Genomic DNA, 26,025 nt, shown 5'->3' on the forward strand with positions numbered 1-26,025 from the left:
GCTGTTGCCATCACCTTGGACTCATTTCATATTCGTAAATATTATCACGATGATACAATGAAGAATCTAAATACATTAAAAAGGCTTTCTCCTACTGCTTTAGCATGACAAACAATCATTACTACTCATTTTTAGGACTTCATTTAACTACTCGTCTCTGTTCACCTTCCATTGTTAGACACTTTCTACTGTACTTAATAGACCCTTCTTTTTTTTTAAGGGTTTCTCTTTCTCATCCATCATGTTCATGATTATTAATCAGGATTACATTTTTTCCAGGGAAAAAGAGAACATTTCCTAACAAAAAATCCCCTTGCAGAGGATCATTATAAATTCCCATCACTATATACCAAAAAGTCACAGACTTCTATGTCTGCCCCTGAATCCCAACCACATCGTCTCTGGCACTATATTTCATAGAATCATAGAATTGTTTAGGTTGGAAAAGACCTTTAAGATCATCGAGTCCAACCGTCAACCCAACACCACCATGCCCACTAAACCATGTCCTGAAGTGCCACATCTACACACTTTTTGAACACCTCAAGGGATGGTGACTCCACCACTTCCCTGGGCAGCCTGTTCCAATGCCTGACAACCCTTTCAGTAAAGAAATTTTTTCTAATATGCAATCTAAACCTCCCCTGGCGCAACTTGAGACCATTTCCTCTCACCCTATCGCTAGTTACTTGATAGAAGAGACCAGCACCCACCTCACTACAACCTCCTTTCAAGTAGTTGTAGAGAGCAATAAGGTCTCCCCTCAGCCTCCTCTTCTCCAGACTAAACAACCCCAGTTCCCCCAGCCACTCCTAATAAGACTGGTTCTCTCGACCCTTCACCAGCTTCGTTGCCCTTCTTTGGACATGCTCCAGCACCTCAATGTCTTTCTTGTAGTGAGAGGCCCAAAACTGAACACAGTTCACAGAATCATAGAATGGTTTGGGTTGGAAGGGACCTTTAAAGATCATCTAGTCCAACTCCCCTGTGTGGACAGGGACATCTTTCACTAGATCAGGTTGCTCAAAGCACTTCCCTTTAAGCCTGTGTTTCTTAACAGAGATAAGAACACATCTCTGTTCTTAAGCACACATCCATTTCACTTCCTTCCACTGACATTCGCATAGCTGCTTCTCTTTCAGAACACCAGTCTCAAGCATCATCTTTGACTGGTCTTTGTACGCCCTTATCAGTTCTCTACATTATTGTATCCTTTGGCATCTTCTACCTGTTTAATATAATTCCCTGTAATACATCTTTTGGTGTTGTCCAGTTTTGCTTTACATGTACCATTAGCATTAGAGAGGAAATGAAAATTACAAGGCACTCTCTTACTGGTTCACTCAACATGAATAAACATTTCCATCTGCCACAGAGCAAATCATTTCAATCTTCAACAAAACAAAAACCCCTCTGAAATCAGTAAGAGCATTGAGCCAAAATGAAACAAGAGGTTTTCAATAAGAAATGGATACTATTACTTGTACATAACAGAAAGAATGCTCATCACTATTCCAGCTTTAACTTGGAGTCAAGCATGGAGGAAAAAAAAGTCACAAATAATTATGGCACACAGCCATACATACCATTTCCCAGTCTTTATATTCGGCAAAGATTCCTCAAATATCCCAGGTAATTACATCTATTTCAGAACCACCCAAAGCAGTAACAAAGAGATCCTGAATTCTCTTTATCAAAGCCAAATTCTAGTGCAAACACTATGACACCTAGTCCCTCCCTGACTTTAGATACCAGTGAGTCTTAAATACACCCTAAAAAAGGGGGTATGTTCTAGCACACCAGGCAAGCATCTGTCAGAGCCCTTCTGATGGTCACAGAGGGGAGGTTATCACTGGCACCACCACAGTAGACTGACATTACAAGACAACGTTTGAGCTGTCATGAAGGATCAGATGACATGCTTTTACTTAAGCATGAATGATTTTGAAATAGAAATGGGAATTTCGGCAAGTTGCAGGTTGAACAAATTGATTCTGTACAATCTGTTTTTCACTTTTGCTCCAGAGATGAAGCTTAAGAAATTCACACTACATGGAGAGTCAAAGAAATTGATGGTTTCATACTAGCACTATATCACTGCCAGAAGCTCAAGCTAAACCAATCACTTTTTAAACTAGAAATGGGCCTGAGACATGATGTTCTGATCTCAATCTGAACTTCACGAAGTTCGTGGCAGTTATGTTAGGATTTGGCATTTGGCTTAGGATCTTCTCTACTTTTAACAATGAAGAAAAATCTTAAAGTAACAGTGGACCCTCCTCTAACAAGTTTAATAGAAATCAATGAATCAGTTTGATCCAATCTCATTTCAACATTATAAGAAGTCTAAATAGGTGTCTTTTAGCACTGCAGTTATAATAAACCCCTCTAAGTCTCTCTGCAAGTCATTCTAGTATGGATGTGAATTCCAATATGAACAAGATTTGAGGACATCCCTGGACGTATTTGCCTGGTAATTACTGGCTAAAGCACAAACTTGAGACAGGGAAAGATTTTTAGAACAACAGAGCCCTCTAATGGATTAATGCTGTATTACTGGGTTTTTCTTCAGCGCTGCAGTAAAAATAATTTGGTTTTCAACTTGAAAATAAAATGCAAGAGGTACTGAGAGAAGAATTACCGACTATGAAAGCTTAAGGACAGAAACTATTTATTCTGATTCCCAAATAGCCAGAAATCACATAAAGAAAGAGACATTGTTCAAATGGAGGATCTAAAAAGAAATCTCTTAGGACCATTTGATATTTTTGGTTTTAAGTAAATAAACTTTGGGAAGAAGCTGGTTTTGCACCATTGTTTGTAATTTTTATACACACAGAATGAGCTGAGAGGCTGGCAGCATGTCTAACCTTCATTCTGTTTCAGGGCTTGATTTTGGTTTGCCTTCTGCTGCACTGTAGTCGGTGATCTCTGCAGAGCATCCATGTAGTAGAAGGGAATAAACATCTAGTGCAAAGGCTGTATAAGGGTGTGCTTTCACGATCAGCTAAAGCAAATCTGAAATCAATGATGTTGAAAGGGCAAAGCTGATACCATACAGCCGCACAAACAACAGAACCAACACACACATGCACACACAAAATAGTAATTTAAAAAAATCTGTAAGAAAGGAAATTTAAGGGTGGGGGGAGCAGTCTTAGATTACCTTAGTCATAATCTGCACCCTGAAAACATTTAACAGAGCAATCAAGAGCCCTTCAACAGTGAATTGGCTCTGGAACAGTTTTGTATCAACATATACAGTCAGAAAAACTGACTCAGCAATAGTGGGCAGAGCTGGGAGCGCCCTATATCAACAGAGAAAGATCAAAGGACTACTAGAGGCAAGAAAGATGCTCCCAATGGTTATACGCAGGTAGAGTAAGGAAGAAGAAAGCAAGCAAAAAATGGATGCCTGGTACTGAGACTTTCAAGAGGGACATAGCTAGTTTCTAATAACCTATCACTCTGGAAGAGAAATTCCTCCACAAGTCTGTATACCTCATTGAAGTACCACATTTGTCCCTTAATCAAGAAGCTCAGAGCATCCATAAGAGAGCACTCAAAAGTATTCAGGGGCATAAGATGAATACAGTATTAATTCTGAAGGTAAAAGTGGCTCATTACAACAAACATCCACACAAGACAGGACTCTCATTGATAAAAATGCATTCCAAGGATTCTTACTGATGAAATACCTGGAAACCCCACAATGGAGTAGTAACATTGAGCACTGCAGCACAGTGTGGGTCATCCCACAGGCAAAGACTGTAAAGTAAGTTGGTCAACTTCACTCTTTCTATTGGAATGATGTAAGAGAAACTCAGTGAACTACAGGGTCTTAGGGTGAGGGGGTGGTGTTTGCGCTTTGGTTTTGTTCCTCCAAGACATTTACCTGTAAACTTTACTTTAACTAACCGGCAGGTCACCTATTCATCACAGTAATCAAGACTGAGGATTTCAGTATAGCTAAAGAGAGTACTGTGCTCAACTGTGAAGACCAATTTCTCTCCATGGTGCTCATTCAGCAAAACACATCTTGCAGGCTTAAATTCAAATGACATGTAGCCACTTTTGGTGAAATATTACATGTCTAAATCATTTGAGGAGTTTTGTTATAGCTACAATAGAACAGTATAAATCCATAAATTGCATCATGTTTTTGATTAGTTGGCTGTTGACTGACCTCAAAGAATGTACCTGACAAGTAAAACTGCCGCGGAGCACAGTAAGTAGAAAGAAAAAAAAAAAAGTCTTTCTCAGTCTCAAATTTCCTGCCATACCCTGGGAAAGAATAGTAAGATCTAATATTGAACACTATGTGGTCCCTCAAGCCCATCTAAATAATTTCACACTTAAAAGGATAACAGGAGAAAAAAAGAGATCAACTCCAAAATGAAAAGTCTTACTGAGAGACCATTCACATTTGAAACAGGAGTTTGCCTGTACACAAATTTGAAAGAAAATAAGAACAAGGCAAGCATGTAACAACATCTCCCTCAAATGCCCTTCCAGGTTCCAGCTACTTGTGAGTCAATTTCCTCACACAGAAGTAATATCTTCCACTTAACGTCCTACAATATATTTTTCTTCCACTAGTTCACACAGTCATTCATTGCACCCAATTATCCCCACTTATCCCCTATCTACAGCATCCTGAAGAGTTCCACAGCTAACTACTTTACATCATAATACAGTCATGCCGAAAAAACAAAAACCCCTAGATTTTGGGAGTTGAAATGAAAGGCCTACTTCATGTTTTTTAATAATGGATTTGTTTAAAATATTATGGTGCACAACAGAAACTGGCCAATCTAGGTTCTTAAAAACACAAAGAACATCAGTTTTGAACATTTAGCTGAAGTATCATTTAAATACCACTATCTACTTCTGTATAGCACACTTTCCAGAGCACTGTATTATAGGACAGTGAAACCTGTGCACAAAATAAGCCTTCTGATTTACTGGAGTGCTTATGGCACACATGTTAAGAGTGAATTAATCCCAGCTCTGTCACTAACCTGTTGTGACACTCAGGGCTTTTCAACTCACCTCACTACATATTCATTTTTTCCACTGTACAATAGACATAATGATACTTCACCTGCTTTTTGAAGCCTTCTGAGAATTGCAGCAATAAAGTACTACATAAAAAGAGATATGCATTTATATTGAAATGCACCTATTCACAAAGAGCCATCAATTTCCAACTCACTAGTTAAACTATCTTTATAAGCATTCATTCACAAAAAGCATATGAAAAATTTACCTGCTCATTTTTGCAGATCCATACAGTATTCCCCTGAAGTAGAATAAAGATTTTGGCTTTGTATCCTTTCAGCTCAAGATACCCACTTTTCTCAGGGGTGACAGAAGTTCGAGACTGAGAGTTATTATCAGACTGCGATTTCAAGGCATTGAGCACCGTATTAACCCAGTCATTCCTTTCTTCTAAACAAGAAAAAAAAATAGACAAAGACATATGGTTAAGCAGCAACTCCATTCTTCTCTACATACTGGTTTTCCTCTTCTTCCTACTATGCTATGCTGGTTGATGGTATAGCTGTACCACTCCAGAGAGAACAACCACTTTGAAGACGAGGTATAAATAAAAATAACATGAGAGTCCATATCAGTGGAGATGTTAGCAAAGACAACCATTCAATTAACTCCCAACAATCAACACACAAATTGAAAGTTATATAAACTGATGATCAAGACTCTTAAAATCGTAACTACCAGTTCCAAGATGCTTAATTCCAGACAGCTTGAAGACTGAGGTGGTAGACAGGTGGCATGTTCACCTTCTGGAAGCCAGATCAATGAGAAAGTACTCCAGAAGTTACGCAGCAAAAACCAGGAGCCCAAATATCATCTGTCACTAAAGACACAAGCCATCGCCAGTGCTATTATATGTTTGGCCATGCTTTTAAGCAAAAACATTTGGCAATTTACAATCTATTCCATTAAAGTATAGTGGATAAGCTTGATATTGTCAAGGGTACTGAGTAATCAAGAAAATGCATGTTTTAATATCTTTGCATGCATTATTAATTTAACATCTTACAAATACATGAACACAAGTAGGTGAAGTAATAAAGTTCCACTCAGTCTCATTCACTATGTTCAGATATTTCACCAGACCAAGATCAATATACTTCAGTGCTGAATACTCTGAATGAATTAGACTTACCTCATGCGATTGGAACATCATGAATATTTCAACTCTTTGCTCTGAAAGATTCAGGTCATAAAATTTATTGGGGGTGGGCAAGGAGGGAAGGAAAGTTCTATCCGCAGTATATCTAATGGTGACACAATCAGTGCTGAACACTGCAAAGAGCACTGTGAGAACAGTAACATGCTTACTTTGTGTCATGTGTGCAACAAGAAGGAACAAATACATGAGTTTAAGCATCAGAAAATAGTCTGAAGAGGAAGATAGCTGGACAGACTAGCACAGGGAAGGTGATCCAAGTGCTCCTCTTAGAAGTTTTGTTTTAATACACACTCTTTTAACGTAGTTTGAAAAGATCAATGGAATATTTCAGTACAGTTGAGGGCATCAAATTCCTCTAGAAGTCTTTTTTTTTTAATGGTATTTCACTCCAATTAAAATTGCATTGCATCTGAGCAGATTATTCTCGAATTCATTGCTATCCCTTAACTACTTAATTTTTTGCCCCCAAATGCCCCTAAACTTTCCAATTCATTATATATAGTTCTTCCCTCTAGGTATTTAAATCAATCCAAACATAGTGTATTTTTAATATACAAAAAAATAATAAAACAGAGCACTGAAAGCAAACAAAACAAGCACTATAATCCACTGATTGCATACCAACATTGGGACACAATGAAGACAATGATAGCATTCTTTATTTTGCTACTCCAGCAGAAAGGGAAGTTAATAAATATGGTCCACGGGATGAAATATATATACAAGTTCCATTTCAAAATCTTTGAAAAGAAGTTAAGTACCCTTCAAATGGTCCCAGAACAATTCCCAACCACAAATCCACAGAAGGAATAGCATCAAGTAACAGTTTGTGTGCTTAACAGAAAGCAAGCAGGGTTATTCACATAATTTACTATGAATACATCATCCAGCTCTGGGTACAGGAAGGACCAAGTTACTTGTACACTGCACATTTCTAACCTTAAGTGAACAGCTTTACAGACAGGCCACTATGTCCAAAGATGGTTACATACTACATGAAAACACAATTTCACGTATAACAAGTGGTTGCTCTGAATATGCTTTATAAGTCACGATAAATTGTTAACATTTTTATAGTATTCAAAGGCAATGGTCCATAAAGTAAATTCCAGCCCTACAAAATGCATTGCGCTAAGATGGCTATGTTCCAATTTATAAAAAAAATAAAAAAATAAATTTGGAAGAGAATTGTAAAAATAATAAAAATAGACATACTTTTTAACTCAGCTAAGAGCATAAAAATGCCTGAAATGATTTGAGCCAAACCTGGTAAGAAGGATTTGTTCACTGATGCTGCACTCCTGTTACAGCCTGCAGTGAATGTTTACAACCAAGCTATAACCCATAAAAATGGGATTTGATAATGAAAGTGCTGAGAGACCCTTAGCTCTAATGGGTCTGGCACGTACTGCTATAAATACATATTGCATATCTTTTTTTTCCTAGGTATTCTGTTTCATTTGATTGTTTCCATAAATAAGTCATACATGCACTGATATTGATTCCACATATTACAGCTGTAGGTTGATAAAGCATTAAATTAGAAGGCATACTAACTTCCCTACTACAATTTACATTTGTATTTTCTATTAATACGTGGCTGAAAATACTGTATAAGGCAGTAAATACAGACACACAGAAAAACCCAGATTTCCTTTGATCACAGCATCACATTCAAGCCATCAACTTCATTGTTGCTCTTTGTCAATTTTATATCAGTGACTCGGAGCAGATGGCTGAGAGCATACAGGCTGTAAGAGCTGCTAGTGAAACCTGAGGAATGTCCAGACAAATTCATCTTTGGGAAGGATGGGGGAGGAGGCAGAAGAGTTGGAAAATAGTACTATCATTTTGATATTTTTAAAAGCCGTTCCCCAGCAATTTCCGTTGTTCTTATAAAGCTTACAGTTATCTCCAGTTTCACTTTATGAGCCCAAAACAGCTGGATTCCAGAAATATTCCAGGTAATACAACAAATTATATTTCACAAATACAATTTATCAGCAGTGATTACATGGCTTTTTGGCAATCATTAGAATTACACGTTCTACTTACCTTCTTTATCCACACGGAAGACAAAAGTCCTATGGGATGTGACAACTTCAAATTTATTCTCCCCATGAACTCTTACTGTTCCTATAGCAGAGAGCAGTATTATTCCCTTTGAGAACACTTCCTATAATAAAAGTGATATAGAAATAGTTAATAACACTCATGAAACGTTAAAGATCTCTCAGGTAATACTACTTGCCTGATGTTTAGGAAGTTCACATACACAGGCTGTGCTCCTAAAAGTTCACCACACTATTAATAAAACTGCATCAGTAAGTAAACCACTTCACTACCTACATACACATCACCAGCTTCACGGTTCTGGGTCTATGCATACCTACTGCCTTCTAAAATAGAGTAAAATCTCATGGTGAGCTAGAATGCATATATCTGAGATACCACTTCATAAATTGTCTCATGGCACTAATATTGCAAAATATCATATTCTCTTAAAGTTATGATTTTATGCCAAAGTAAATTACATTGACTATCTCACAGAACCATAATTAAAAAAATACGTAACTATTACACTTGTAAAATAGAATCAGACAAGGGAAAAAATTGTGTCTTCTCCAGAGAGAAATTTCCAAAGAATTCTTCTGTTCCTTCCTGACTCCTTCAGTGACTAAACAATAAGAACAGTAAATTCACTGATTTTATCCCTAATTTTGAACTAAAAGGGGGTCATCACTTTCTGGAAAAATCCATTGCCCTGTCATTGCTAACAAAAATCCTCTAGCTTGGATCAGGTATTTACTTTTCTGCTATATGAGACAGGAGGAGAACAATCCCTCAAAACCGTGATTTGGCATCAGAGCAAGTTTTCCCAGAATTTGCTAATTTCCAACTAGGAATTGGGACAACTGAACTGAAGACAAAAGCAAGATGGGAAAAAGGAACTGCTACAAGTACTTTCTCCAAGTAGCTTCATCTTCTAACCTAATTAACCTAAGTATTCCGGGGTGGGGTGGGGGTAGGAAAGCTCAGACTTGCAACACTTCAGAAATACTTCTGCATGATTCCTGGATTCCAGAGTTAATGCTGCTGCTCTTGTCTCCACTATGCTTTGATCAATTGGTTTTCTGACTAAGACGATTTAGAAATACTGCTAAGATTTATGATCCAGGTGCAGTAATAGTCCAAGAGTCAGCTCCCCATAAAGAATCTGTACTGCAATAACTTTCCTCCCAAAGTATAAATTATTATAATAGACTTTATACAAGGACTTAAGGAACCACTGTGAATGCTAAGCATGAAGGATACACAGGATCATTTTTTTGTTTACTGAGTTTAACATACTACTGATTTTCACCAAATTCACACTCTTATGTTGTTTCACTTCTAGTTACTAATACACAACAGTGAATGCAGTTTAGCAAATAAATAAATAGAAATATCAAGGTACAGCTGAAGTGAACATGTTACTGTAATTACACACAAGAACTACAGTCACTCAGAATGGTCTTAGTATTGCATATCTATTTTCATTATATTTGTTAGAAGAGAGATTTTAACATATTTGTTAATAAGGTTGGATATTACGTTAACTGCTGATCATTCACAATAGCAAAGCAAACTTATTACATATGCTATTTCTAAAGGTGTTCAGATATCATCGTATCATGGTCTTTGCAGGCATCTACTGGCTGTATTTGGTACTGTAAGAGAGTAATTTAGACTGCTGGAAGTCACAGCTATTTTATTTTATTTGCTTAAAAAAAAATGGACCATTTCCTTTTAAGATGAGCATAGTTTTGGTTTTGCTATTTAAACAATCATCTTTTTTAAAGCTTTGTTCTCCAAGGCATACATATTTTCAAATACAGTTTAAGCCATAATAATTTCTCAATCTTTTTTTCTGCAGCAGCTTCTCCTGCGCATGCAAGAAATAATGCCTATTGTTAAAAAGCTCTTGTTGATCAAGATACAATTTCTCTCTTTGAAATACTCCAGACTAGAAATTATTTAAGAATATAGAAAACACAAACACACACAGCCAAGAACCTCACAGATACTTCTTCTGTTACTGAGAGATATATACTAGTTTTAAGACTGCTAAAAAATTCTGACAGAAAATTTTCCAGTGGCAAATGAAATTATTTTTTTTTTTTATATCAACTGCTTTGATGAAAACTTTTATTTTCAAATACAGCCCAATGTCACTCCTTGGCAGTTGTATTTCAGAGTTGGTCTAAAAGATCCCAGAAAACACCATTTCGCACTGCTTTGGCTTTCCTTCCACAACAGATTAAATATGACCTATTTCAAGAATGACAATGATTCACCTGTTTTGCAGTGAATTTTGTTCTTTGTGCTCAGATGCAACATAACAAAACAAATATTAAAGTTCTTCACGTGAAAAGGCAAGACTTTTTCCTAAATCATTAATGTATTTGTCAGGGACCCTAAGCTGTTTTTATATAAAAATTTTCAACATAACCAGCAGGTTTTGCCTTACTACAAAGTGCATGTTAGAGCACCAGAGTTCTCCTGCCAAAAGTAGGAAGAAATTTGAAACAAAACCTGTGCATATTGGGTAGCTGAAAATAATTCTCAAATTCTACCTTCCCCTCTTCAGTTTGCTCTCACTTCAGTTCACCACATTCTGTTAAGACAAAACCACACAGGATGTTGCTCTGACCACATCAACTTGCTTAGGTCCACAAACATAGAAGAAATGAGCAGCATCACAGACTCAAACAAAAACCGTTCCTAGGTCAGATGCTGTTTGTAGAAAACTAATTTTTTTTCCATATATGCAGATATAAAGTAAAAAAGAGATCTCTATTGATAAGAAGTTGATGCACAACTAGATCAAGATTAGAGAAACATTTAGAGAATTGAGGTTAAATCACTCAGAGAAGCATTTAGATGGGCTAAGTACACATTTTCAGGAATACTACTCTCTATGTCTTCCCACCCCATCCTCCACTTGTTTCACTCTTCATTAGCCATGTAGTACACTTCCCCTTTTTGAGAACCTCACCCTTTTCAAATTCCTAATTTGAATGACAAATAGAGCTATTTAATATTGGTGGTGTTTCTGGATAAAATAAACAGTTTCATTCCACTGAGTCTACCCTTCTCTGCTTGTAATAGAAAAATATCGGAGTATGGATTGGTTTCCTTTTGAGAACCAGTTTTAATTGATATGTGAAACCAAAAGTATGATTCCTTTTAACCTGCTTGCCTGTGTAGGAATGTCCTTGGACAAACACACATTAGAATAGACAGAACTTGTCATTAAGATCTAAAGTTAAAACAACAACTTCCCCATTTAAATATATATATAGCTAGACTGCTTTGCAACAAACTGTATAACTATCCCTGCCTTTTACCAGAACTGGCTCCTGACCCGCATGCAGGTCTTGACGGGTCTGCACATAGTTGCTTACGATGTCAAGGTAACAACCCACAAGCAACAGCAGGAACATGCTGGTATCCATCTAGCAGGCAATATGAATACTCTGGGTGTGGGAGTAGTGATCCAGCAGAGACCACTGTACTAAAAACTCACGTTCCCCAGTGACACCACTGCTCACCCAACACAATCCCACTGTGCACTGAGAACTATTGGTAGCCAACTATGTTTTCCTCCTATCTGCAAGCTAGTCCAAGAGTTTCACCAAATCCTCAGTTCCCAGAATTTGCTTCAGGCCTCGCAGTTCTCAGACATATGAAGTTCTTAGCATATGTGACTCATCAAGTTAACAAGACAGACACTCAGATCTGGTCAAACTGTATAGACACACAGACCAACCAGCATCTCTTTTGATCCCAGGAGTGAGGTTTTGTACTCAGATTCCAGGAAAAGCAAGAGAAAGAGGCTTCAGACCAAGCCTTTTGCAAGCTCCTGATAGTCTAATCTATCACAGAGACCTTTTAATTGGAGGATGGAGAGTTGGCAGCCTTCTATGCATTGTGTGACTCGCTAAATATTCCCCTGAGCAGAAAGGAAGATTCCTGGAATCTCCTATGACAGACGAATGTATAACATGTACTATTCTAGAGCAATTGATCTCCAAGTAACTTTTTCAGTGACCTTCAAAAAACAAAAAAAATCCCCAGTGCAGATACAAGATTTGAAATTCTGTATTAGCATTTATTTCCCTAATTATGCTACAGACAGTGTTAAGCAAATCCCAACGCTGTATTTTTCAAATCCTTCTTAATGACTAACCCTGCTTTTCTGCTCCTCTGAAGCCCTGGGATGAATACCATAAAGGGGTAATATTTTTTGTCACTGCAATCCAAATGTTATTCCATTGTTCCCTTCAGCTACAAAATCATGTCTTCTACTGTGACTGAAGCAAAGTAAGCAAGTAAAACCAGATTGTTTCATGTTCCTAATCAGTAGGCATAAAGATCAATGTAAATAATTTTTTGAGCTTGTTCTTAATTTCTCTGGCTCCTCAGGAAATAAACAGTCTTTTTCTACTTCAGTTCTACCCCCCTCATAATCTGGTAAAATAGGGCTAACAGTGTGCATATTATAAAGCATCTATAGGACTCTTATTGATTACCACCACCCAACACACTGCTTGGGAACTTTTACCTGAAAGCATATTTTGTTCCTAATTTAATATGCATCTAATTTAATATGCATTAATATTCCAGCATTTGAAATAACACACATGCATATAACCTCATCTCCACCAAACACGCATATTATACAATCACAAATATCAGTCACTTTTAAGTTTAAGAGCTTCTTCATTTCTTATAAGAGGAGAAATTAATTAATCACAGAGTGAAAGAAAAAGAATTTTTTAGTGGTCTAAAGTGTATTAAATAAAAAAAATAATAATAATAAAATCTTTCAAAAAAAGCCATGTTAAAACAGGCCTTAAAAAAATGTAGTTTCTATTGTGAAAAAGTAGTATCAAAAGATTATATAAGTCTTTTGTACATCTCCATTTCATAAAAGGAATACACATTTTGTCAAAAAACATGATTTACAAATCCATTTTTGTATCACATATCAGAAGTGAACTACTTTAATCAAAACAACTCAGAAGTCTGGAAATGTTTCACTAAGACTCAGTCCTTAGGTACAGAACCAAAGAACAGCCACTGACATCACAGTACTACGCTGATTTTAAAGAGACCCACTCAAACATAACCTAGTCCAATGATATGTGATTACTCCTAGAAGACAAACAGGGAAGAGACTTTTTTTTTTGATTAAAGAGTAAACAAGTGTATGGCATTTGGGGTTTTTAAAAGGTCTTCTATACCACATATTTAATATTTCTTTCAAAATCTCCAGCAAGCTGGGTTCCCATGACAAGACACTTTGCAACCATCATCAAAATAACACTGGATCTCTTAAATGTGTTTTGCATGAACCTGTTCTGTTTTGCAGAATGCAGCAGTGTCACTCTTCCAATAAAGTAAGAAGTTCTGATAATATCTACCTGAAAAGGTCAGGAATACAAGCCCTTCTAGGAAACAAGAGGATGAACAATACATGAAGATCTCAAGGACACCTTAAAATATTTAATAATGTCTCATCCTAGTACTTTGCAACTGAAAATGAATTTAAGATGAATATTCATTTGTAATTATTTCTGAATTTCTTCATGGTAATGTGTGTATTACACCAATGCAATTTTGTCCCAAACATGACCAAAACATGCCACTTACCTTTTCGTTATTGTAGTAAGAAATACTGTCTCCATCAAACTTAACCCAGCGCTTCTGAAACACACATTTGCTGTGAAACAAAAATTAATGCAATTGAAATTATAAACACAAGTTAACACTGGCTTTTAAGAATGTCTAAAGCACAAATTACAGAAAGGTCAAATCATGTTTAGCTTCCTGTGTGTGGGCCTAAACATTTTGAAAATTAAAACATATCTTAGCCCTATCATATCTTTTCCAACGGAAGATGCTGATTTCAAGTGTAATAAAAATACCTGGAAACAAGAAGCAGAGTATTACTGGACTTCTTTTATAAATCAGTATCTTCATGTTTTTAATCAGTTTAGTTTTCTTTCTCTCTATTTCCTCCCCATGTGCTCTATATCACTGCTGAAGTGATATTAAAAAAAGAACTTTCAAAAATGTAATTTTGCTTGAAACTAACAAGGACAAGAACTGACTGTTTTTATTGGAGGCAAAGGAATATTCTGAACACAGAGTATACCTTTAAGTGTTACAAGTTCCGTAAGATACTTTCCAAAAAGGAAAGCTGAGAATCTATAAGGACCTCCTAAAAAAATTATTTTTTACATGAACCTGAAGTAGTCTGTTATTCTCATTAAAAAGGTTGATAGCCTATTAGTTATCATCTATAAAAGTTTCAATTCTAAAATCTATTAAAGAAGTTAATTAAGCAAGAACAAGACCCCACTCTAACATCTCTTTTCCCAACATTATCTCCTTTCCTGCTAAATGAGTGCTTGGCTGTAGGATTAGTAGACTGTGATAGTTTATCAAAACTTTAATCAAATAGCAGCTCTGGCTTAATTAACTTGTATTATATGGCTACCATAAATAATCATTTTTCATAACCTGGAAAGGCCAATGGAAAATCTATTTTCCATTAAAATGTCAATAAACTTCAAGATGATGCAGGGAAGAAAAACTGAACCTAAGTACCACATACAACGTGAGTAAACTGAATGGCTTTACAATTTATAGCGAGTTAACTAAAAAGAGAACCTGTATTTTAAATGCATGATTTGTAGCAGTTTAAGAAAACAGTATATATTCATTCCCCTGAAGAGACACAAAGTGTCAGGTGTAAATGGGAGCTCTATAAAAAGGAGGGGAGGGGGGCCAGTGTAGAACAGAAAGAAACATTCAGTTGGTAGGGTCTGAAATAAAAAATTACAGTGCTTCAAGGGACAAAAAAATAATTGTTTGGTTCTTTTTTTCCTTTGGTTGGTTTCTTTAAGTGTTCAGATATTTGAGAAATGGTACTGTAAGAAAGAGAACCAATAAAATGTAGCATTCATTAAACCACGTTTAAGTCCTTGAAATTTAGCGAAGGAATATCACTGGCTCAAGGCTAATGACCCTGCAACTGTTCTACTCAGTCCTAACCAGTACTAATTTTTTGGTTAACTCATTATCTGTTTCAAAGAATATATTCTCACACAGTACTTTATCGAAAGCCTTCACACTTCGTTCACAACTCTGTTCCTTCAAAAAGCAGAAGACAAGTCAACAGGAATCAAGAACTATACTTTTTAATCACTCTATTAGCTAACTGCCAAAAATGTTGTTTAAAGAAAAAAAAAATTGAAATAAAACAAAAGTTAAAGCTAACTGCAGCTCTCTGAGAAGTCAATACACTAACAATTCTGAAGAAAAGATGTGTAAATGCATATGATACTAGGAAAAGACCTTTTCACTCTGTGTATAATTATTCTTTGATTCTTTAGCAAAAGTAAACAATGACAATCCATAAGTGTGAATGAAACTTTTGAAATAATTTAAAATAAAAAAAAAATTTGAGCAGATTGAAATTCCATGATGGTAAAATAGGTTTGTTAAACCAGATTTATTCCTTCTTGCTATTCAGCTTCAACAGTCTATCACTGTACCAACACAAATAAAGCCAAAATCCAAAAAATTAGAACTTGCTAAATCAGAACTCTTAAAAAGGAACAACAAAAAAATGGAAATTGCTATACAATAGAGCTCCTTCCAGTGGGCTCAAACCAGATTGTATTCTCAACCATTTTAATTCAATAACTTTGTCACTAAACTGAAAAAAATTTTAATTGCTGTACTAGTTGATGAGTAGTGATGATTATTATAGCCCCAAATAATGAAAGAAAAGGCCAAACAATTTAATACCACCTTTCAGTGTAGGTAAACATACAGTCCTAAGAACAAAGAATGAAGAACTACTAAGGCTTGAGTAGGAGTACAGTAAAGTAGATGTATTACAGCACCAACAAGGACAACAGCTTTAATTTCTAGATCCTAAGTACTAGTGAAGATCGGAAATAGACTTAAAAAGTAGAATTGTGCCATTTTCAATACAAAAAGGAATTTAGAAAAAAGTCATAAGAACAACTGGAGAACTGGAAACTACAATTTAAAATGAAGAATAGTCTATTCGGTTTATTAAAGAGGAGGTTAGAAGAATTTCATCAGAGTTTGCAAGTATTATGAAGGGAAGATCTGATAGAGTGCTCTTTAGTGTAAAACAACCTAAGAAGAGCTAGAATTTAAAGTAGGTTAAAACAAAACAATTACAAAAACTTATAAAAATAACAGAAATTAACCATAAGATTTGGGGGGTTTGTTTTTGGGTTTGGGGTTTTTTTTTATTATTGTTTTTTGTTGTTGTTTTTTTTTACCTACAAATGTGGCAAAGAGTTTATTCTCTTTCTATTGTGTTCCTCTCTCCTCTTCATTATTTGAAATCTTAAAGCAAGACTTGGGCTCAGACTCCTCCCATCAAACTTTAGGCACATCAATAAATTAAACTAGCAGACAATTTACCCTAGATGTATTTCTAAACTCAAAGCTCAACTTATATGCACAATTCTGAAACCAACAGGATCTCCAGTCACACTAATTATTAATTTATACATCTACAGCTAAATTGGTAAAGTAGTATTTCAGAATCAAGAGTTTGTTCTCACTTACTTTGTGGCCCACAGAAAATCAGCAAAATTGTACATACATATTGGAAATATTGGCACAAATTAATTCTGTATTTTTCTGCTACAGTTCATGAGTGGTGATCAACATTATTAACAAATACATTTTTCCTGAGTGCACCTCCTAAATAAACTCTAGAATAGGTAACATCATTAAAAACTTAAGAATTCAGAAGAGCCCTATGCTCTTGCAGCAAAAACAGTTCCATTTCCTTTCCCACCACAAATAGTAAAGTGACCAAATACAAACTTAACATCTTTCACGCAAACATACATCTTCACAATTATCCAGTAATCACTACAAATACCATACCCTTGAGGGGATAATTTATCCAGCCATCCTGCTTTAACCTTCTTTACTGATGGTCCATAAAAACAAGCATATGGTGTTATTGATTCATTTTCTGTCGAAGTTCGATCTCCATCAAAGTGCCGAAAAGGCATTTGTTCACTGACCAAGCGATCTGAATCTCCACTTTGTATCTTACTACAAGATGCTGAGTGTGTTTTGGCTTTATTTTTCTTTTTCTTTAAAGGCAAAGAACATTGTTCCACAATAGAATATACAGATTCACTTTCGGATTCTTCTGGTGCTAATAACTTGTTTTCCTGAGACAGGGATTCATTTTTTGTAAATTTCTTTGTCTTCTCTTCCTGATTATTAAAGGAACTAGAAAGAAAAAGTGCATTTTACTCTTAATATATTGCTACAATGCACAAATACATAAAATTATGAATTAGAACAAATACTGGTAAAACATATTACAAATATATTTGTAACTTGTTTAATTATTGTGATAACTACAGACATGCTAAACACAATGTATCTTTTAATTATGACTATACTGAATCCTACTTTCTCCATTCAACAGGTCTGGTAGCAAGGTAACACTTGCTGGTTCCTTTAGAAGCCTGAAAAGAAATTTAAAATGGATTTTCCTTCCTCAGAAGAATAGCTTCACTCATTGGACTTGCAGTACGACCTCTCTCTTCCTTCTCCCATCTCAACAGAAGCCAGGAGACTTCAGGAGCACATTAGCTCCCATTTCATCAAACCACTGGCCACTGCCTCATGACAGGATTAGAGAATGGGTTTTAGTTTTGTGTTTGTTTTTTTTCTAATGAAGAGGTCGGTATGACAGTACTCAGACATGGTTAGCTAGGAAACATGCAAAAATAAAACTTGTCTTCCTTGTTCTGACTGGGGAAAAGAGGGACATCTTCCAAATCCACAAAAGATCCTGAAACCTGGGTTAGAGAGCCTTAGGACAGCCACAGAGCCAAACTTCGCCTCCTATAGCATGGGGTAAAGGCTAAAATAGGAGAAAAAAATAAATAAATACAGTCATGGTTGTGCCTTCAGAGGTAGATCTCTACTTGTGATATCAGTAAATAACTCTTTCCTCTTTACATTTTGCATTTCTCTATAACTCTTATTTAATACCATAGATTCTTGTAAGAAGAATACTCTTCATTCATTCCCAGATCCAATTTATTTCCACAAGCCAGGAATTCATTTCCATGAAGTTCCTAGATAAGAAATATATCGTAAGCAACATTTGCACTGAAGTAGTAAGTGATGTTTAAATTACTGTAGACATAAATCACACACAAACAACAGTCTAACTAGCAAAGCTATGCTTTGCCTCATTTTCAAACATGCATTTGAAAGATCATGTTTTTAAAATTATTCTAAGAAATGTTATTTTCAATATTTTCATTTTAAATAAATCTTATTTGAGCATAGTCCAAAATACCTGATACAAACCAATTAGATGAAGAAATCCAGTGCACAGAAATATCAGTGCTCTGATTTTCCTTGAAGTACAACTGAATATTATTTTTACCCTGAAATTTTCTAACCTCAAGAGCCACATGTTGCATGCAGATGAAGTATACCATTTATGATTTGCCACTGCTAGCCTATCTGTCATATCAATACTTCTCTGAATTAAATGTACAGCCTTCACAGTACACTAAAGGTAAAATAAAGGTAAATTCACATTCCTACAGTAACACTGTAGTCAGCCATATCAAAAATATTTTGCATTTTCTTGCCAAGATCTTCTTCCTAAAAGGCACATTTATTAACGTTTGTTTAGAAATTTTTATCACAAACTGCTTGCAGTGTACGAAATGTCAAAGTTAACACTGTTCAAGAACATTACATTTCACACTTTCTAAACTTGATCTGACAATCATGCTGCATTACCAAGCTTCTCATTACTCATCTTTCTTCCTTTAAAAAAAAAAAACAAAACCAAACTAAAATGAACATCTTCATGCTTTCTGATGGAAGCATTTTAATTTACTCATTTAAGCTTTGATGTTTATGTCACAAAGCTGAAGGGTAGCAGAAAAAAGCAAATAAGCTTTCACAACAGTTGCCATTTTTGTTCTGAGCAGCAGTACCTCATCTTGTACTTGAGGGCTGTACCTTGGCAACATGAAAAGGCAAGCTTAAAAAAAGCACATAGCCCAAAGCTGAGTATGTGTACACTGCAGCAAAAATTGTGCAAATCGCAGGTTGCTACTGGGATAAACCTAGGTGAACAGTCTGCCTTCCTCTGCCAGCTAGATCCATCATAAGAAAAAAAAAAAAAACAAACACCACCAAAAACCAACAACCACCACCACCCACACACCACACTATTAACTATGTTGTAGCACCAAGGATTAGACAAAAAAAAATAAAAAAAAACAAAACATCCATAAACCTCGCAAACAAACTAAACACAAAACTCAAAAGCAACCTGTCCCGTGCTTATCAAATGCTTGGATTGCCTGGAATCCCACAGAAGGAGGGGAAATGGCAGTGTCCCACTTCTACACAATAGTAAAGAGGCTAATACCATCACCCAGGAAACATTTTCAGAGTAAAAATGGCCAGTATCTTCTATCTTCATTTGCTTATCAGGGTGCAACCAACCACAAACCATCCCCACTGAAGCTATGTGGTAGTACCTCTTCCTCCCTCTCATGAACCATTACAATAACAGTTCTATGTCCTGCTCGTGCCCACTCTGCAATCTTCAGTACTTAGACAAGTGAATTCAGGGAGCCTGAGACCTTCCAAGCAGTAATCAAGAAATGCATTTCTATTGCCAGTAGATTTTAAAATGTAGAAGTCCACAAATGAAGACAGGTTGTGGGGACAGGGAGTTCTATTGGCTTACAAAGAGATATATTTCACCCAAATTAAAAAACAAGCATTTCCAATGTGTTGTTTACAGAATTACTCAGCAAGATGCTCAGACTCAAGACAAGAAAAAACTCCCATCTCCCACCTCCTGCAAATCCCTGAGGTATTATACAAAGGTAGTTAGCAACAGCATTTTCTCCTACAGACAACTTTATAGGGAGAAGTATTTCTTAAGAGATAGGCATATATATATTACACAGAAACTGTCTCTAAATATGTGCTGTTCTTATGCATAGGAAGCACCTACCTGGCTTCTGGATCCCAGAGAGATGGAACTACCTACTTGCAGCCCTGTATAAAAATCACCTATTTTCGATCAGGAAGTCATTCAGATACATTTTAGGTTTTAGCTTTTTCTAACAGGTAGTCTTGCTGATCACAACAGGAAGTCAGGAAACCTGAATGCTAAAACACAGACTGAATGAAGAATATCAGGACTGAGGCTACATTAAACAAAGACTCAATGCCATACTGGACAGGCATCTTCCTTAAGAGATACTACCTTGATCTTCTATTAAAGCTAATGTCACACAGTTCTCCTCAGGTTGATTCTTGAATCATGGTTTGGCAATAAAATTTTGTAACAGGTCCATAAAGATAAATTCCTCCTTTTAATATATTAAGCGTTCTTATTTTAAAGTGGTAAGATTTGCAGTCTGGCCAGCATTCCACAGCATCACAACACTTAGGACCTCACATAGTTTGCTGAACTCAATATGCATGTTTAATTTAGTCTGACAGTCTAGAGCAAGAAATAAAGCCAATACTTCACTCTAGAGGCCCGAACTCATTAGAATTCAGTTTTTCTGTGAAGGATTCTAATATACTTGACTCATCAGTTGGACACAACAGTAAATCTGCTCTAAAACATCTGGATTTTTATTTGTGTTATTTATAAATCAATATTAAAAAAAAAGATCCTTCTTCAGGTTGCCCTTTAGAGGTTTCTGCTTCTAGTTGTCTTTCTTTCTGACCCAAGTCAAAGGCATATTTTCTTTACAACCTTAATTCCCTGTTCTCTCACACTCACTTACCTCCAGTCTGTAGTGACTCATTACCTATTGCTACAGACACTCCCTTTATAAAAGCCTATAGAAACCTTTGCTTTGTTACACCAATGAAACAGGAAAAAGGGTAATGGACAACTTACAAGCCCTGAGAACAAACTTCAGTCAGTCAGTATAATAATTTGCTACATTTTCTTGTATGTAGACAAAACTATATTCTTATGTGAGATTATCCTTTAAAATGAAGCAGCAGTTACAAGCTCTAAAATCTCAGATACTTTACAGTGTTATCTAACTTTCTTATTTGTTCCTTGGATACTTGATAACTACTGAAAAAAATCTGAAGGTTAAATCTATCTTAGGACCTTTGTTTTATAGTTGTTCTTTATGACCTTTGTCTGCAATTAAGTTCTAATGGAACTAAAATTAACTATGAAGTTTCCAACAGGCATATGATAAATAAAATTCAAAAAACTGTTCACTTACATGAAAGTGATAATTAAAAACCAAATCTTCAGATCAGGGAAAGAATGTTATAATATACTGCATTAATCATGATTCTACAACCAGCAGAAACAGCAATTTTATTTCAAGCAGTTAATTCAGTTTAACAGCATGGTATTTTTGTACTTGGCGCCTTTGTAAGATAAGAAATATTGCTGACAACCTTCCTGGTTATGCTTTTTTTTAATCCAACCATTTCAATGAAAGGTACAGAATAATGCTAAGTAGTAACAAGAAGGCTAGGAAACTTTTTCTAGAAAACCTGCTTATGCCATTGAACTAACTACAAAGTTAAATTTTGAATTTTAAAAGACATTGGCACAGACAACAATAACTGGCACAGACAAGACGTTGTACACAAGGAAAGAAAACAAAAGCTCAAAAGTTACTTTTGTGTGCAGGTAACAAGAACTAGAAGGAGAAACAAGACATGAATTTATGTGTACCTCCTTAGAAAGTCAACAACAACAAAAAACTCACAACATATTTCCAAGGAAAAGAAATTACACACCAGAAATAGAGATAATTTTTATGCTTCTAAAACCACTCCCATTAGAAAATGAAAATTGAATCATTTGTTTTCACTAACCAATTCTTAAGAAATTAAAACTGCGGAAAAAAAAATCCTAGGCATCTGTTTGAGTAGCCTTCATTTTAGTCAATAGTTTAAAAAGTGAAACATTAGAGTGAAAACCAGGACAGAAACTAAGAATAATTTACTGTTTTCTCTAACTCTGTGGCTTGACATCAGCTGGGACAAGTATATGCAATCATAGAATCAACAATTTCTGGTCTGCATCCTGCTGAGACAGAAGCAGGAGCTGGGATTCACGGCATTTGGTGGATGCCTCACTAAGCTAATTCACCCCCCAGATCTCTACATGATTCAGAAGTCTGTCCACATGCCACCTATGGCACTCACAACATCAATTACTGACCCCAACAAAAATGTTCACTTCAGAAAATCCTACAACAAAAGTGACTTTCTGGGTACGCAGCAAGTTTAGGGGATGCATGAAAAATACCAGAAGTCCTGAGAATTTTCATATACAGGAATTAGAAAAGGGTATGGCCAAAAGCAACCATTAGATCATCTAAGCTAACATGTAAGCTATTGTCATAGGATATACACAAGCCTGCGTAGAGATGCCCAGTCTTGATCTGCAACTATCAGAAGAGAGAAAAGCCACTTTTACCTTTACTAGTAAATTCTAACGATTACCCACCACTTAACCTCAATTAGGCACAAAGTATTACACTATACCACGGTACCCAAGAGAGTAAAAAGGAAGGCATCAAGGTAGTCTGCAATTGCCTGTAATGACAGTTTTGCATTTGATACAGCAGCTCTATGCTTTTAAAAAAAAAAAAAAAGTCAGTTATCTGTCCTGTGCTGTTTAAAAAACCCCCAACCAACACACACTACAGTTTCTTACTACTATTGAAGAGTACAAAGTGTTTCTTGTTATTAAGAAAAGTCACTAGTCCACAAATATTTACACTATAAACCTTCTGCATGTACCTAAAAAGACAGAGAAGGTACCAGGAACTGAAAAAGCAGATGAAAAAAGAATTAAGGGTAATACAAAACACTTAACATGAGGATTAAAGTGAAGATAGACCATTTATGTCCAGAATTCTCAACTTACTTCAGCATCTTTAGAGTTGTCACAAATAAAGGTTTCCCCATATGGAGAGATGATGGGTGGCTTTTCTTCTGTGAAAGTTTCTTAAAGCAAAAAAAATAAATACAGTCATACAGTGCAATGCTCTACTGAACTACTAATAAAATCAACAAGGGACACAGATTTTTTTGCTTGTGATTTCTCTGTCCTTCTCAGAAAAAATTTTGAAGAACAAGAAACAATTTTGCATTTCTGAACACCAGACACTTTCCTCCCCCCTCAGACACTACTACTATTACTACATAATTTGGATATAACTTGCACACAGGCATCTTCTTCTTTCCTACCCTGCATAAAGTTAAAAAAAACCAAAACATTTTATTCCATCCTCTTAGGAGCAATAGCTCCAAAGTGTCCTTTATTCTGACTTAAAAAAAAAAAAAAACAAAAACAAACAAAAAAACCAAACAGAAAAAAACACCACAAAAACTCATTTGTGCACAATCTTCACTTTGCCACCAAGTATTTGCTTGAAATTAATATGCATAACTTCAAACAAGACATACCTCTAAAATATGAAAGAACTTTTGTTTACAACTGACTGCACAAGACGATAGACTCTTCCAGTAAACCATTTAATACAATTAATTTCCTGTTATTTCCTGGAGCTATGAGCACTGACTTAACAAATTAAGCAGCATTAGTCAGGAATACGCTCCTTGCATGTTTTAAGAAAAAGCTAATTCTGCTTAAAAAAAATCTGGATCGAATCTTAGAAACTCAAAATACTGTAGTCTAATAAGTTTATTAAAATAAATGAGATTTAAAGACTGTAGTTTATAATTTTCATTTCATTAGTTCACAAACAAAAACTAAGTAAAAACACAGAAGTGGTTAAATGCTCTGTTATTATATACATCACTTCTTCCAGACGCCCAATATTTCTTAAGATAAGCAAGTCAATACTCATTTTAGACAACTTCTGGTCTGAGGTTTCTTTTTCCTCAATATTCAAGATTAAATATCAGCGTGCTTAACTCACCGTTTTGTGAAATTTGCCTCCCAGTGTAAGAAATATTTACAAGATCCACATTTCTTCTTTTCTGAAGGGAACTTGAACAAAACAAAGCACAAAATGAAAACATTAAGTGAAATTTCCCAGAAATGGAGCAAAAACATCTTATGCAGTTAAATTTTTAACATTATAGAAATATAGAATAGTCAATTTGAATTCTTGGGAAAATTTCTGATTTAATTTAAAAGTTACCCAACAACGTGTTTTCCTCCCTTTATGACACTGAATACTTCTCTAATCCTAGACCACATCTGGAGTTTGGTTTTTTTGTTTTGTTTTGAATTGATTTTATGATACATTTAGATTGCTGGGAAGCATGGAGATCACCCACTCTTCCCCCATCCTTTATCTTTCCTTCTCCTTCACACTGATTACCAAGGACAATATTTAAAGAAGGATGTGATATGAAAGTCTAATTTAACATTAAGCTCAAAGGGAGCCTGGGCATGGGAATCCAGACAAAACATGCTCTCAACCGCTAAAAAAAATTGCTGTAAAGTTTTGATTTCCTTGGGTGAATTTTTTTCCCAGTTTTCAGTCTGAGACATAAACAGCATTGCATTGCAACTGCCTGTGACTACCACTGCACATTTTGTAGATAGGTAAGAATGTATCCTCATACACAACAGAAAAATTATTTTATTACTGGTTTTGTGCTGGCCCCTAAGTTTTTCAGCAATTTCATGTATCGTGGCACTCATCATGCTGCTAAAGATCACATTTTTTTTAATTATTATTATTGATATTTCAGGCTGAGACAGAAGCTTTAGAAAAACAACACAGGAACAAATATGCTTGAATTAGTACATTTCTAACCCATCTTCACTACTCTAGCAGTCTGCATTAGAGCCGTTTTCAGCCACACTCTGATTTCTCCTGTTAACATGAATAATTAGTAATTTTTCCGTTTAATTTCATTTTCTCTGCTTGAAATAACAGTGATGCAGATCCTCATGCATCCTTATAGAATATTCAGTGACTGATAAATGCCATACAGGATCCTTGAAGTTTTCCTAACAGTTTGCAGGTCCTCCATCCTTCAAAGCCAAAGATAAGTATGTTTTACTAAAAATATCAATACTCCTAATTTTTGTTTCCCCATTTCCCCACTTGACATATTGAGAAATTTTATTCTTTTAAGATCAGCTATATTCAAACCTTTAGAAATACCGTCCCATTAAGTCCAAATTGAATTACTCCATATTACAGGCTGATGTTTCTTTATGACAGAAGGCATACATTTATGAACCACTGTTTTGTATCATTTTTGACCCATGCCTAAAATCTGCCCCAAACAAATTATTAAATTCAAGACAGAAGCCACAGCTTACGGAGTTACTTGACAGTTCAAATGTTATCCAGGTTATATCAATTAAGTTCCTCAAAGATATTATGTAAAATCCTGGGTTTAGACAACACAGGGTGAGTTTGGCCAGTGAAGGTGGATCATGGCCTAGCTCCCATACATAACTGTTTACTCCTCCAGGCTATAATTACAAAAAATACACAGCAAGTACTTCTAAAGTCTGTATTTCTTCATATATTTTACTAGAATTCATGCAGTTACATCTTCTGAACCTACATTAGCAAACTAACTTCATGCATTTGTACTAACCTAATTTTAAAGAACCTCGTATGCTTACCAAAAAAAACAAAAACAAAACCAAAAAAAAAACAACCCCAAAAACAACAACAACAAAAAAAAACTTTTTC

The 26,025-nt window shown here is 35.6% G+C and overlaps 1 protein-coding gene across 1 annotated transcript in view; it reads right to left on the reverse strand.

The window, feature by feature from the left end:
* ARAP2 (ArfGAP with RhoGAP domain, ankyrin repeat and PH domain 2) overlaps positions 1-26,025 on the reverse strand; it is a 133,340-nt gene that overhangs the window by 93,974 nt on the left and 13,341 nt on the right. Inside the window, exons 4-10 of the mRNA XM_075024281.1 lie at positions 24,280-24,350; positions 23,262-23,341; positions 18,344-18,429; positions 17,213-17,569; positions 13,919-13,988; positions 8,276-8,396; positions 5,270-5,451 (exon numbers count right to left, since the gene is read on the reverse strand). Of these exons, the coding sequence (XP_074880382.1) occupies positions 5,270-5,451; positions 8,276-8,396; positions 13,919-13,988; positions 17,213-17,569; positions 18,344-18,429; positions 23,262-23,341; positions 24,280-24,350 (967 nt within the window). The remainder of the gene's footprint in view (positions 1-5,269; positions 5,452-8,275; positions 8,397-13,918; positions 13,989-17,212; positions 17,570-18,343; positions 18,430-23,261; positions 23,342-24,279; positions 24,351-26,025) is intronic.

Source organism: Buteo buteo, chromosome 1 (assembly GCF_964188355.1).
Source record: "Buteo buteo chromosome 1, bButBut1.hap1.1, whole genome shotgun sequence".
NCBI classification, from domain to species: domain Eukaryota; kingdom Metazoa; phylum Chordata; class Aves; order Accipitriformes; family Accipitridae; genus Buteo; species Buteo buteo.